Source organism: Lepus europaeus, chromosome 10 (genome assembly GCF_033115175.1).
Source record: "Lepus europaeus isolate LE1 chromosome 10, mLepTim1.pri, whole genome shotgun sequence".
Lineage (NCBI taxonomy): Eukaryota > Metazoa > Chordata > Mammalia > Lagomorpha > Leporidae > Lepus > Lepus europaeus.
The window spans coordinates 111,744,276-111,759,044 of record NC_084836.1 but is presented as its reverse complement, the minus strand read 5'-3'; the positions used below and the strand labels follow the sequence as shown (position 1 = coordinate 111,759,044).

The 14,769-nt window shown below is 58.8% G+C and overlaps 1 protein-coding gene across 3 annotated transcripts; it reads left to right on the top strand.

Annotated features, from left to right (window-relative positions):
* Window positions 1-142: 142 nt before the first annotated feature.
* MATN4 (matrilin 4) lies at window positions 143-13,137 on the top strand. Of its 3 annotated transcripts, XM_062202372.1 has the most exons (9): window positions 143-221; window positions 852-1,421; window positions 4,158-4,280; window positions 4,371-4,493; window positions 4,589-4,711; window positions 8,459-8,872; window positions 8,963-9,115; window positions 12,888-12,995; window positions 13,079-13,137. In XM_062202372.1, the coding sequence occupies exons 1-9, from the start codon at window positions 143-145 to the stop codon at window positions 13,135-13,137; spliced, it is 1,752 nt and encodes a 583-aa protein (XP_062058356.1). The 3 variants fall into 3 exon arrangements, with proteins under 3 accessions (XP_062058356.1, XP_062058357.1, XP_062058358.1); XM_062202373.1 differs by lacking the exon at window positions 4,158-4,280; XM_062202374.1 differs by lacking the exons at window positions 4,158-4,280; window positions 4,371-4,493.
* The last annotated feature ends 1,632 nt before the right edge of the window (window positions 13,138-14,769 follow it).

The following is a 14,769-nucleotide window of genomic DNA, read 5'->3' as shown; positions in this document are numbered from 1 at the left end:
ACAAAAATAGATCAGTAAAATAAACCCACGGCCCTGTCGCTGCCCCAAGCGCCGCACCGGATTCAGAGCTCCGTGACGCCTGATTTACGGTTTCCCTTCCTCCCTCCAGTCCCTGACACCCTGGTTCTGTCTGGCGGGCGCCATGAGGGGCCTTCTGTGCTGGTCAGCGCTGGTGTTGCTGCTCCTTGCCCAGCCCTGGGAAGCCCAGCCCCAGTTCACAGGTGAGCTGGGGCCCAGCCCCCACAGCCAGGAGGAGGAAGCTCCACCTGGGGGCCGGAGAGGGAGGGTTTGAGAGCTGCAGTTCCAGCGCAATGTCTTCATTTGTCGCATGTGGTTTAGTCTGGGGTTCATGCACAATTGCCCATTTGATGTTTAAATTTGCTAAGTTAGTTGAAAAAATGAAACATCAGGAGATTTCACATAAAAATTCTGATTTGGGACTTCTCTTGGGAAAAAAACAACGAAGGCTCTGCTGACATCCGGTCCATGTGGACACGTCTGCCCACTTAGAAGGTGTGTGGGTTCTTGGCTGTCCACAGCCCTACCCCAGGCAGTTCCCTCGTCCGTGCTGCCCGCCCAGCCTGTGTAGGCCCTGGAGTTGGCACATCTCCCCCTGCCTCCTTCCCAATGGATGGCATCTCCCAGAGTAGCCCTAGGACCTTTAGGAGGGGGGATTTGTGAAATCTAGCCCAGGGCCACAGGAAGTGCCAGCGGTGTGAGTGGTCTCACCTGGTTAATGCTGCACTGAGCAGGTGCACCACCATAGCAGCGCTTGCTCTGGGTTTGCCTGGCGGTCTTCTTGGAGGTGAGGACTTGCTGACCCAGCAAAGACCTCCCTGACCGCCCCGCAGGTCCCAAGTGCCACACTGGGCCGCTGGATTTGGTGTTCGTGATCGACAGCTCCCGCAGCGTGCGCCCCTTGGAGTTCGAGACCATGCGGCGCTTCCTGGTGGGCCTCGTCCGCAGCCTGGATGTGGGGCCCAACGCCACGCGCGTCGGCGTGATCCAGTACTCCAGTCAGGTGCAGAGCGTCTTCCCCCTCGGCGCCTTCTCGCGCCGCGAGGACATGGAACGCGCCCTGCGCACCCTGGTGCCGCTGGCGCAGGGCACCATGACCGGGCTGGCGATCCAGTACGCCATGAACGTGGCCTTCAGCGTGGCCGAAGGCGCGCGCCCCCCGGAGGAGCGCGTGCCGCGCGTGGCCGTCATCGTGACCGACGGGAGGCCCCAGGACCGCGTGGCCGAGGTGGCGGCCCAGGCACGCGCGCGCGGCATCGAGATTTACGCTGTGGGGGTGCAGCGCGCCGACGTGGGCTCCCTGCGCGCCATGGCGTCCCCGCCGCTGGATGAGCACGTCTTCCTGGTGGAGTCCTTCGACCTCATCCAGGAGTTTGGCCGGCAGTTCCGGGGCCGCCTGTGTGGTGAGTTATGGGCGTGCGGAGGTTGAGGCTCGAACCCTCTCCGCACAGGAAATCCCATCCCGCTGGGGCAGCCGGTGCTCTCCAGCTTCCCTCTGTGCTGCCGCCCACCGGATGGTGTCAGATTTTAGCTCTGGCCAACTTTGCCTGGGCGCGGACCCCGGGGAGCCACCTGCAGCCGGTCCCGCCCACCGGGATGAGCGGTTTACCCTGGGCTGAAGGTCAAACTCCACCGCTGACCCCCTGCACGCAAGAAGCAATCACCTGTTCCAGAGTCTTGCCCCACCCACTTCAGTATGGCTCCGCCCATTCTATTAGCCCCTCCCACAAACGCTGCACCATCTGCTCTAGGCACCTTTGGAGCGCATGGGCACCTCGCCGCTCCACTCCACCCCTAGCCCGTGGGCGCATCTAGTCCCGTGTCACCTGTTCTGAACCTGTCCACAGGGGCTGCTCAAGCCCTGTTGTTTCCCTAAGACCTTCCACCTGGATGGAGCCCCTCTAGAAGGAGACCCACCTCGGACCCCACCCCAGGCAGCTGCTTCCGGTCCCAGAGGAGCCCGACAGGCTGTGCCCGGCTGATTCTAGCCCTGTGTGTCCTCAGGGAAAGCCCCGTGTGCCGAGGGGAGACACGGCTGCCAGCACCAGTGTGTCAACACCCAGGGCGCCGTGGGCTGCGCCTGCAACCCCGGGTACAAGCTAGCGGCAGACAACAAGAGCTGTCTGGGTGAGCGCTACCCCTGCCCCGAGGGACCACCGCTGCCATACCCGCTTTGGTTCCCTGTCGCCCCAGCATCAGAGCAATGAGTCCGGAAAGGTCTTTGGAAGTAGAAGTCCCTCCTTTGCTTTCAGGCCTAGGAAATGGGAGGGATTAGCCTGGGTCACGCAAGTGCTCAGTGGGACCAGGGCTGGGAGCCTTGACTTTGTGTGCTTACCACAGCCCTGTGCCCCCTTTCTCAGACCAGGCTCCTCCCTGGCCCCAGTCCACCTCCCAGACTTGCTGCTGCTGCTGCTTCTTGTTCTTCTTTTAAATATTTATTTATTTACTCGAAAGTCAGAGTTACACAGAGAGGGGAGAGGCAGAAAGAGAAAGATCTTCCATCTGCTGGTTCACTCCCCAACTGGCCGCAACCACTGGAGCTGTGCCCATCTGAAGCCAGGAGCCAGGAGCTTCTTCTGGGTCTTCCACATGGGTGCAGGGGCCCAAGGGCTTAGGCCATCTTCCACTGCTTTCCCAGGCCATAGCAGAGAGCTGGATTGGAAGTGGAGCAGCCAGGACTCAAACCAGCACCCATATGGGATGCAGGTGGCAGCTTTACCCACTACACCACAGCCCTGGCCCCCAAACTTGCTTCTGTCTCCTCCCAGGCACATGCTTCGGTTTCTGTTACTTGGACACTGTGGAGGGTTCTGCAGGCAGATGAGCCTGGCCCCTCCCCACCTGCAGCTCAGCTCTGCCTCCACACCCCAGTCCTTTCTGCACTGGTCCCCTCTGCCCTAGCAGGTCTTTTGAGATCTGATCCTACCTTTTTGCCTGCTGCAAAGCTAAAGCACAGGGCGCCTAGCTCCCCCAGTTGCTTTTCGCTTGGTGGTGTGTGCGCGTGTGGGCTCCTGGGCTCGCAATCACAGCTGCCGGTTACTGAGTGACAACTCAGTGGCAGGCATTGCGCCAGGAGCTGCACAGACCTCCTCGCTCGGCCTCACCTGGAAAAAGAGGTCATGTGTCTCCTGGGCTCGTCTTGTTTCTAGACATTTCAGAAGGTTGTCTGGGACCCCTGTGTGGTGACCACGAGCCTTTGGATCCCTCCACAGGGTCTCCCGTGGTTCCCCCAGGGGTTTCCCTCTGGCCATCACCCCTGCCGGGTCCTTTTCCGGGCTCTCAACACCACTGTGCTGTTTTTGTTCCATGCGTGCAAATTCGTCTCTTTGGGTCGCACCTCTGTGCACACAAGGGCATGCGTGTGTGCGTACTTGTGCATACGCCCATTTTACTCACCGTGGCAGGAGACAGAGGTGCGAGTTACAGTGAAGTGACGTGACGCGCACACAAAGGAAAGCCCCCGCTCGTCATTAAGAGCACCCTTGTTCCTGAAGTCGGCTCACCACGGGGGATTGGTCACTGGTGTTCCCAGCCCACAGGGCTACTCAGCTCCCCCCCCACACACCTCTCATGCTCTCTCTCTCTCCCTCTCTCCGCCCCCTCTCTTTTCCTGGATCCCCAAATTCTCACATTTTCACACAAGACAAGTCTCCTCTCTCTAGTTCCCTCTCCCCAGCTTAGCTCAGGGCCACGTTTGTGCTTCTAACCCATTCAGATGCGCAACTTCCTCAGAAAGAAACAATACTCACTTCCGTTATATCCCCATTTTGCAAATGGGGAAGTGGAGGCTCAGGTAGGTCGAGTGGCTGAGTTTGGTCTTCCCCTGGACATCAGTGAGCATCTTGAGGACCCGGGCTCTGTCTTCTAGAACTGTGGATCCTCATTCCAACACATGGCTTGGTAACGGGCACGCTGGCTCTGGATCTCGGCTTTAAGTCGGGAGATCGCCTGGCCCTGTAAGAAGGCAGACTCGCGCTTAGGAGACAACGCAGATGCCTAGGTACCACCCCAGACGACTGAAGCCAGCATCTTTGGGCATGGGGCCCAGGCATGGGTGTTTTTAAGTAGCGCCCAGCTTCTGAGGGTGTTGTTAGGCGTGAGAGCTGCCTTCAGCACAGCTGACTTGTGCTCTCCCCCAGCCATTGACCCGTGTGCCGAAGGGACCCACGGCTGTGACCACCACTGCGTCAGTTCCCCGGGCTCCTATTTCTGTCGCTGCCAGGCTGGCTTCGTGCTCCTGCAGGACCAGAGGAGCTGCAGGGGTGAGCGCGCCCTCGCACCTGCACCCTGGGCGGCGGCTTTGGAGCACACCACTCAGAGGTGACATCTCGCCATCTCCTCCTCCCCACCAGCTGTGGACCCCTGCAGCCTTAGCAACCACAGCTGTCAGCACGAGTGTGTCAGCACTCTCGACGGGCCCCACTGCCGCTGCCCAGACGGTCACGACCTGCAGCCAGACGGGAGGAGCTGTCGCAGTGAGGAGGGGCCTCCTGCATGATGGGGAGCGAGGGCGAGGGGGCCTTAGCGCGCAGGGCCACTCTGACTCATCCCGACCTGTCTCTCCATTAAGTCCGAGACCTTTGCAACAGCGTGGACCATGGCTGCGAGTTCCAGTGCGTGAGTGAGGGCCTCTCCTACCGCTGTCTGTGCCCCGAGGGGCAGCCACTTGAGGCAGATGGCAAGAGCTGTAGCCGTGAGTTCCGGGGGGAGGTTGTTCTGGCCACAAGCTGAGCACCTTTGACCTTGTCCATGCCCTGGGCGGAGGATGTGGCGTGGGTGTGGGGGTGGGTGGGAGGGGGAGGCTGGGGAGTGTGCTGTGCGCTGCCTCTATCTCTTCCCCGCAATCCTCTGCCACACTGCCATGGCTGATTTTTAAAAACCCTCGTTCAATCACACGCCTCCTTTGCTCAAAATCATTGTGGCTCCCTGGTGCCCAAGGAAGAGATCAAATGCCTTAGCCCTGAGCTTTTCAAGTGGCCGGCCCGACCACAGTCGTGGATAACAAAATCACATTTGTGGGTTGCAATGAGTGGTTTTCTAAAAATAGAGTTTGTCACGTGTAGCAAGTAAGTACTGTTTTGTGGAAGTTAAATTTCATTTTATGTGGTCACATGAAGTGCATCCTCATGGAGAATTATTATTTGTGTTTGTGAGCTGTGGTCAAATTTTTTTTTTTTTTTTTTGACAGGCAGAGTTAGACAGTGAGAGAGAGAGACAGAGAGAAAGGTCTTCCTTTGCCGTTGGTTCACCCCCCAAATGGCTGCTACGGCCGGCGTGCTGCACCAATCCAAAGCCAGGAGCCAGGTGCTTCCTCCTGGTCTCCCATGCGGGTGCAGGGCCCAAGGACTTGGGCCATCCTCCACTGCACTCCCGGGCCACAGCAGAGAGCTGGACTGGAAGAGGAGCAGCCAGGACAGAATCCGGCGCCCCAACTGGGACTAGAACCAAGGGTGCCAGCGCCGCAGGGGGAGGATTAGCCAAGTGAGCTGCGGCACTGGCCACCACCTTAGCCCCTCAGCGAAGCCACCAGCCTGTCGCCTGCCACACTTGAACGTTGTGGGCATAAGGCCTCCTCCTACCTGATTGTGTCACGAGCTCCCTGCCCCATGGCTCTGCACATCCTGCTCCCTGCAGGAATATTTCTAGAATATTCCTCTCTGCCTTGGCAAGCACCTATTCATCCTTCAAGACCATCTCAGTCCACTCAGGCTGCCGTGGCAAAGGACCGTAGTCCGAGTGGCTGCCACCACACCTGTGTCTCGTGGTTCTCGGGGCTGGGCACTCCAAGCCTCAGGTCCTGGCAGCAAGGTGCCGGGAGAGGCTGCTGTCTGGCTGCTGCCCTGCACCTTCCTGCTCTGTCTTCACTTGGTGAAGACAGGAAGTGGTTTCCTTCAGACTCATAAGGATTCCAATCCATTCACCAATGCTGCACTCTCATAATCTCATCATGTCCCAAGACATCACCTGCTAACCCTTACAGCAAGGAGTAGCATCTTTCAAAGACTGATTTATGTATTTAGTTGAAAGGCAGAGAGGCACAGAGAGAGCCAGAAAGAGATGGAGAGATGGTCTAGCCACTGCTTCATTCCATAAATACCACAGCTGGGGCTGGGCCAGGAGCTTGGAGTGAAATCCAGGTCTCCCATATGCGTGGCTGGGACCCAAATCCTGGCGCCATCACCTGCTCGAAGCTGGAATAGGACGCAGGGCTGGGACGTGAGCCTGGGTGCTCCAGTAAGGGGTGCGGGCATTCCAACGTGGCAGCTGAACCCCCACCCGATGCCCACCCCAGGGGACTTGGGGAGACACAGTCACTCGGTCGCTAACAGAGACCAGATGCATACCAGCGTCTGCATGCAGCACTCTTCAAGAGCCCCAGAGAGAAGGAGCTACCCTGCCCTGGGCTCCCTGCCTCCCCCCTCTCTGGCACTTTCCTGGACTGTAGCATACGGCACGCCCGACCTGCTCGGCTCTGCGCTGACTTCCTCAGGGCATTGGGATTGTGCCTTATTTATCGAACCCTCTTCATGGCCTAGCAGAGTTCCTGGCTCAGAAGAAGGGGGATGAGTTTGTAGGTGATTAGGACATGAGTTTTGGGGTCAGATAGATCTGGCTTTAAGTCCCGGCTCAGTCACAACTGGCTATGGAATCTGGGAAGACCACTTTCTCCTTTGCGGCTTCGAATCATGGAACATGGAGAGAACACTCAAGGTTAAGGGGAGGGCTGAGAACATGAGTGTCTTAGAGCACCTAGGTCGGTGCCCTGTGCATGGCCAGCTGTCAGTAATAGTATTTGTTATTATTAATTTACTGGTACAGTGCTTAGAGTGTGCCAGATCATAGTAGGTGATGAGTAAAAGGTAGCTACTCTGATGATTATTGTTATTATTATCTAAAAAGATGCTTTGAGCAGACTGCCTGGTTTGTGCTAAGCACTTGATACATGTCAAGGGCTATGGTGATGATGATGGTGGTCGTGATGGTGATGGTGATGGTGGCAGTGATGGTGATGATGGTGATGGTGGTGGTGGTGGTGGTGGTGATGATGGTGATGGTGATGGTGGTGGTGGTGGTGGTGATGCTGATGGTAATGGTGGTGATGATGGTGACGATGGTGACGGTGGTGGTGGTGATGATGATGGTGATGGTGACGATGGTGGTGGTGATGATGATGGTGATGGTGACGATGGTGATGGTGGTGGTGGTGATGATGATGGGATGGTGGTGGTGGTGGTGGTGGTGGTGATGGTGATGGTGGTGGTGATGATGGTGATGGTGGTGGTGACGGTGGTGGTGGTGATGATGACGGTGATGGTGGTGGTGGTGGTGATGATGGTGATGGTGGTGGTGGTGGTGGTTGTGGTGGTGATGGTGATGGTGATGGTGGCAGTGATGGTGATGATGGTGATGGTGGTGGTGGTGGTGATGATGGTGATGGTGGTGGTGATAGTGATGAGGATGGTGATGGTGGGGTTGGTGGTGATGATGGTGATGGTGGTGGTGGTGATGGTACTGGTGGTGATGGTGGTGATGGTGGTGGTGATGATGGTGATGGTGGCGGTGATGGTGATGATGGTGATGGTAATGGTGGTGATGATGGTGACGATGGTGACGGTGGTGGTGGTGATGATGATGGTGATGGTGGTGGTGGTGGTGATGATGGTGATGGTGGTGGTGACGGTGGTGGTGGTGATGACGGTGATGGTGGTGGTGGTGGTGATGATGGTGATGGTGGTGGTGGTGGTGATGCTGATGGTAATGGTGGTGATGGTGGTGGTGATGGTGGTGGTGGTGGTGGTGATGCTGATGGTAATGGTGGTGATGATGGTGACGATGGTGACGGTGGTGGTGGTGATGATGGTGATGGTGGTGGTGGTGGTGATGATGGTGATGGTGGTGGTGGTGCTGATGATGATGGTGGTGGTGGTAATGGTGGTGGTGGTGGTGGTGATGGTGATGGTGGTGGTGGTGGTGATGATGGTGATGGTGGTTTGTGGTGGTGGTGATGCTGATGGTAATGGTGGTGATGATGGTGACGATGGTGACGGTGGTGGTGGTGATGATGGTGATGGTGGTGGTGGTGGTGATGATGGTGACAATGGTGACGGTGGTGGTGGTGATGATGGTGATGGTGGTGGTGATGATGGTGATGGTGGTGGTGACGGTGGTGGTGGTGATGACGGTGATGGTGGTGGTGGTGGTGATGATGGTGATGGTGGTGGTGATGCTGATGGTAATGGTGGTGATGGTGGTGGTGATGGCAATGATGATGATGATGGTGATTTAGCACACTGCCCAGTAAGCACGGATTCAGTGAACAATATCCCTTATGTGACACATGGGGATGAATGACTAGATGGCTTAGAAGGCTGCACCCAAGGATCTCCGCCCTCCATCCAGGCACCTCTCTCCCTCCATCCAGGCGCCTCTCGCGCTGCAGGGTGCCGGGAAGGTCACGTGGACCTGGTTTTGCTGGTGGATGGCTCCAAGAGCGTTCGCCCCCAGAACTTCGAGCTGGTCAAGCGCTTCGTGACGCAGATCGTGGACTTCCTGGACGTGTCCCCCGAGGGCACGCGCGTCGGGCTGGTGCAGTTCTCCAGCCGCGTGCGCACCGAGTTCCCGCTGGGCCGCTACGGCACCGCGGCCGAGCTGAAGCAGGCGGTGCTGGCCGTGGAGTACATGGAGCGTGGCACCATGACCGGGCTGGCGCTCAGGCACATGGTGGAGCACAGCTTCTCCGAGGCCCAGGGCGCGCGGCCCCGCGCTCTCAACGTGCCTCGCGTGGGCCTGGTCTTCACCGACGGCCGCTCCCAGGACGACATCTCAGTGTGGGCGGCGCGTGCCAAGGAGGAAGGTGGGTTTGGCATTTGGCACGGGGCATCCCGGACTGGATTTGGGTTGGGCGCGGGGAGGCATCTTTCCTCTGAGCGCCCTGGCCCCGCAGGCATCGTCATGTACGCGGTGGGCGTGGGCAAGGCGGTGGAGGAGGAGCTTCGCGAGATCGCCTCGGAGCCCGCGGAGCTGCACGTGTCCTACTCGCCAGACTTCAGCACCATGACGCACCTGCTGGAGACTCTCAAAGGCAGCATCTGCCCGGGTGAGCCCATGGCTTGCAACGCCGCCCGCCTCCGGCTGCCCTCCCTTCGATTTCTTCTCTCCACATTCACTGCCTCAGGTCCCCTCCCAGAGTTACAGACAGGGGCTGAACAGCGAACGGAGTGGCACTCAAGGTAGCCTCCAGCCTCGTTACTCAGTGCGCCTCCGCGGACAGGTGGGGACACAACTCCTGGCAGAGCCGCGGCATCCAGGGCTCTCCTGGCTGATGCGTTGAGCGGGCACTTTAACAGTACATCTGGTGACTCATGGGCGTATTCAAGTTTCCGAAGCACCAAACCAGAGCAGTGGGTGTTCCAAATAATCTGGAGAGAGTTTTTCTTTTCTTTTCTTTTTTTAAAAAGATTTATTTTATTTATTTGAAAGTCAGAGTTACACAGAGGGAGGAGAGGCAGAGAGACAGAGAGAGAGAGAGAGAGAGAGAGATCTTCCATCCGCTATTTCACTCCCCAATTGGCTGCAATGTCCAGAGCTGTGCCAATCCGAAGCCAGGAGCCAGAGGCTGCTTCTGGGTCTCCGGTTTGGGTGCAGGGGCCCAAGGACTTAGGCCATCTTCTACTGCTTTCCCAGGCCATAGCAGAGAGCCGGATCGGAAGTGGAGTAGCCAGGTCTCAAACCAGCGCCCACATGGGATGCTGGCACTTCAGGCCAGGGTGTTAACCCACTGTGCCACAGGGCTGGCCCCTGCAGAGAGTTTTTCAAAGGCACGCCAAAGTCAGCATCGGGGAGTGTAGTCCCAGCAGGCATCCCTCGAGTTGTTGAAATTCACTGCCTCTGAGGTGGCGAAGTGGCAGGATCGAGTGTGTATCAAGCACACAAAGACATGTAGTTTTCTGGATAATGCATCCCATAAACACACTCCATCGACTGCATCTGGAGCTCAGCCGGGAAAAGGGGACCGAGGAGTTGTGTGCACCACGCTTCCTAGGTGATGGGGGGAGGAGCCGTGTGCACCAGGATTCCTAGGTGATGGGGGAGGAGCCGTGTGCACCACCCTTCCTAGGTGATGGGGGAGGAGCCATGTGCACCACGCTTCCTAGGTGATGGGGGGAGGAGCCGTGTGCACCACACTTCCTAGGTGATGGGGGGAGGAACCGTGTACACCAGCTTCCTAGGTGATGGGGGGAGGAGCCGTGTGCACCACGCTTCCTAGGTGATGGGGGGAGGAGCCGTGTGCACCACGCTTCCTAGGTGATGGGGGGAGGAGCCGTGTGCACCAGCTTCCTAGGTGATGGGGGGAGGAGCTGTGTGCACTAGCTTCCTAGGTGATGGGGGGAGGAGCCGTGTGCACCACGCTTCCTAGGTGATGGGGGGAGGAGCCGTGTGCACCACGCTTCCTAGGTGATGGGGGGAGGAGCCGTGTGCACCACGCTTCCTAGGCGATGGGGGGAGGAGCCGTGTGCACCAGCTTCCTAGGTGATGGGGGGAGGAGCCGTGTGCACCACGCTTCCTAGGTGATGGGGGGAGGAGCCGTGTGCACCATGCTTCCTAGGTGATGGGGGGAGGAGCCGTGTGCACCAGCTTCCTAGGTGATGGGGGGAGGAGCCGTGTGCACCAGCTTCCTAGGTGATGGGGGGAGGAGCCGTGTGCACCATGCTTCCTAGGTGATGGGGGGAGGAGCGGTGTGCGCCAGCTTCCTAGGTGATGGGGGGAGGAGCCGTGTGCGCCAGCTTCCTAGGTGATGGGGGGAGGAGCCGTGTGCACCAGCTTCCTAGGTGATGGGGGGAGGAGCCGTGTGCACTAGCTTCCTAGGTGATGGGGGGAGGAGCCGTGTGCGCCAGCTTCCTAGGCGATGGGGAACTGCTTGGGGACATTCCTAGCCCTGATGCCCCGGCTCTCTCCCAGGTTTAAGATCTGACTCTCCTTTGGATGACTGCGACTGCAATTCTCTGTAGAATCTCTCTCTCTCTCTCTCTCCCTCCCTCCCTCCAAGCTAATTCTGGTACTCAGCCAGGACACTGTGGAGCCCTTTCTGCTCTGTGATACCCCCATGGTATGACTTTGGACAGGCCACTGAGCCTTCACCTTTACCTTAACTTTCCTCTTTGGGAACAGGGAACCATGCTGGCGCCCAAGGCAGCCTCCAGCCCTAGAATTCTAAAGCAGTCTGAGCTCTGTGGCTGGGGGTCCTTGCCCATGCTGTGTATGGCCCTGAGCAGACCCTCCCTCCTCACTGACCTTTGGTTTCCCCACCTGTGAAGTTAGGAGTCTCCGTGGGACTGTTAGCAACCGCACATCCCAAACCCGCACAGAGCAGTGTGCTACCGGTGCGTGCGAGACTAAGGCTGAGGCAACTTCGACTGTCACAATACCTCGTTACTGCAGGCTCACCACTTCACCACCTAGAATATGAAAGATGGCACCATTCACAGAACGCAGGGAACACAGAAGACGGCCTGTTGTCACAGCCACCACTGATTTATGCACTGCTCAGAGAAAACCGGTGCCAAGCTGAACTCAGGCTCCCCCTCACCCTGCGATGTTGAAACACGTGGGGCTCTCGGCTTGACAGCACGGTTTAAGTATCAGCATGCATCAGAGGCACCTCGAGGGTTTAGAATTTTTAAACATTTTATTAGAGAGAGAGAGAGAGAGAGAGAGGGGAGAGCGAGCTCCTTTCCAGGATCCGCACTAGTAGGAAGCTGGATTCAGGGCCTGGAGCCAGACGCTGAGCCCAGGCACTCCCACATGGCAATTTCTCATCCCAATTAGCAGCTCAAGCACCAGGCCAAATGCCACCTCTGGAGGGCTTAAGTTAAAATACAGATCGCTAAGCTCCAACCCCATCTTCTCTGAGCCAGTAGGTCTGGGGAGGGTCCGAAATTTGCATTTCTGATAAATGCCTCCTTGAGCTACTGGTAAGCCAAGGACCACACCTGGAGGACCACTGATCTCCTTGGAATACACTCGTGCCAGGCAGTATTCTAGGTCTGTGCCGGCCAGGAAGGTAGCCAGCGGCCACGTGAACCACTTTATTAAAATAACATAGAAAAAAATTAATTTTTCCGATGAACCAGCCATTTTTTTTTTTTTTGACAGGCAGAGTGGATAGTGAGAGAGAGAGAGAGAGAGACAGAGAGAAAGGTCTTCCTTTTTGCCGTTGGTTCACCCTCCAATGGCCACTGCAGCCGGCGCGTCTCGCTGATCCGAAGCCAGGAGCCAGGTGCCTCTCCTGGTCTCCCATGCGGGTGCAGGGCCCAAGGACTTGGGCCATCCTCCACTGCCTTCCTGGGCCATACCAGAGAGCTGGCCTGGAAGAGGGGCAACCGGGATAGAATCCGGGGCCCCGACCGGGACTAGAACCCAGTGTGCTGGCGCTGCAAGGCGGAGGATTAGCCTGTTAAGCTACGGCGCCGGCCTGAACCAGCCATTTTAAGTGGTAAACAGCCACACGGGGCTTGCGACCCCAGCATCCGACATGACAGAGCCCGGCACTTCCTCCACTCTGGGAAGTTTCACTGGGTGAGCGCTGCCCTGGTCACCTGCTGCCCATCGTGAGCTTCTTGGAGCAGCCGCAGCAGCCTTTGGGAGCGCATTAGAAACGTCCTCGGTTCCTCTCCCAGCCACACACACACACACACACACACACGGGGATCCTTGGCAACACCAAGGAGGAGATGCTCTCATTCTGCCCATTCTACAGATGGGAAAACAGGCTCAGAAGGCGTTGTGAGTTTGCCATACCGGGCACCTGCTTGGCTGGGACTGGGCCTCCCGCAGGGTTCGGTCCCGCTGACCTTGTGCCTGGTTTGCAGAGGAGGGCGTCGGCGCCGGGACGGAGCTCCGGAGTCCCTGCGACTGCGACAGCCTCGTGGAGTTCCAGGGCCGCGCGCTGGGGTCGCTCGAGAGCCTGACGCACAGGCATATCCTTTGCGGGAGGCGCGGGCCGCGGGGACGGGGAGGGAGGGGACCCCCGCACCCCGCCGCGGCTTCCTTAACCGCTCACTGGCCCAGCTGACGGCGCGCCTGGAGGACCTGGAGAGCCTGCTGGCCGGCCACAAGTGAGGCCGCGGGCGGGCCGCCCCCGGGCCGGCGGAACCGGGTCCCCGGGCACGGGCTGCCCGGCAGGAGGCGCGGGCGGGCTCCCCGCGCTGCGCTCGGGCCCGGCCTCGCGGGGACGCGAGCTGCGCCCCGTTCTTTCTTCGACTTCTTTTTTGTTTTCATTTTCTTAAAAAAACAAACAAACCCAAACTGGTTTCCACGGGGCTGGTCTGTGGGTTTAGCCGCGCCGCCGGGGGGAGGGGTGGCCAGACGGGGCGCGCGCCGGCGGCGCCCGGGTGGCGTCTCCGTGCAGACTGGCGCCGGGTGCGGGGGTCGGGCAGGCGCTGGGACCCCGCGCTGCCTCCCCCAGCTTGTGTATTCAGCCGCTAACAGAGGGCTCCTTATGCCGGCTGCGGAAAGGGAGGGGGCTCGGAGGGAACCCCTGGGGGCTGAGCGCGCCTGCGGGCCCCAGGACCCTGAACACTTGGCTTTCTGACTTCGCGCATCTCGGGGCGCCCCAAACCTGGCTCCGCTGGAACTGGGCGGCGAGGAGTTGGGAAGCAGGAACTGAGCCTCCAAGTGGAGGCAATGGTGGGGGGGGGGGGGGGGCGAAGAGGTGAATTTCGCTTTGATTTTCTTTCTTTTCTGCCCTCGGTGCCGCGGCTCACTAGGCTAATCCTCCGCCATGCGGCGCCGGCACACCGGGTTCTAGTCCCGGTCGGGGCACCGATCCTGTCCCGGTTGCCCCTCTTCCAGGCCAGCTCTCTGCTGTGGCCAGGGAGTGCAGTGGAGGATGGCCCAAGTACTTGGGCCCTGCACCCCATGGGAGACCAGGAGAAGCACCTGGCTCCTGCCATCGGATCAGCGCGGTGTGCCGGCCGCAGCGCGCTCTACCGCGGCGGCCATTGGAGGGTGAACCAACGGCAAAAGGAAGACCTTTCTCTCTGTCTCTCTCTCACTGTCCACTCTGCCTGTCAAAAAAAAAAAAAAAAAAAAGATTTATTTAAAAGAAGGGAATCCGCCACGATGCCCGGCCGCGCCAGGCCTCCGTCTGCCCAGCCTGTGGCCCTCGCTCTGCCCCCTAACCCCCCCCCCCCATGGCACCACCAGCAAACACCTCTGGCTGCGGAGAGCGCAGCGTACACTTCCCAGGTGCACGCCGGCCACTGCCAAGCTGAGAGTGCTTCCCGCGCTAGAGGGGCTTGGGCCGGTCACCCTGCCTTTGCTTCCTCACCTGCAGAATGGAGGGGGAAACTGTTACCACCCAAGGTGATGGGGAGAATTGAAATTTTTTAAAAATTTATTTTATTTGAAAGAGTTACAGACAGGAGGGGAGAGGGAGAACCTTCCATCCTGGTTCACTCCCCAAATGGCCACAAATGGCTGGGACAATCCAAAGCCAGGAGCCAGGAGCCAGGAGCTTCTTCCGGGTCTCCCACGCGGGTGCAGGAGCCCAGGGACTTGGGCCATCTTCCACTGCTTTCCCAGGCCACAGCAGAGAGCTGGATTGGAAGTGGAGCAGCCCAGTCTTGAACCAGTGCCCATATGGGATGTAGGCACTGCCGGTGCTTGCTTTACCCGCTATGCCAGTGCCCCCCCCCCCTCCGAAATTCTTCCAAGGCGTTTGAGACTTTGAGACTGCCTTGGACCTAATAC

Coding starts and splice junctions, on each gene's coding strand:
- MATN4 (XM_062202372.1), top strand. CDS start 143: ATGAGGGGCCTTCTGTGCTGGTCAGCGCTGGTGTTGCTGCTCCTTGCC. Junction 222..851: donor AGCCCAGCCCCAGTTCACAG/GTGAGCTGGGGC, acceptor ACCGCCCCGCAG/GTCCCAAGTGCCACACTGGG. Junction 12,996..13,078: donor CGAGAGCCTGACGCACAGGC/ATATCCTTTGCG, acceptor TTAACCGCTCAC/TGGCCCAGCTGACGGCGCGC.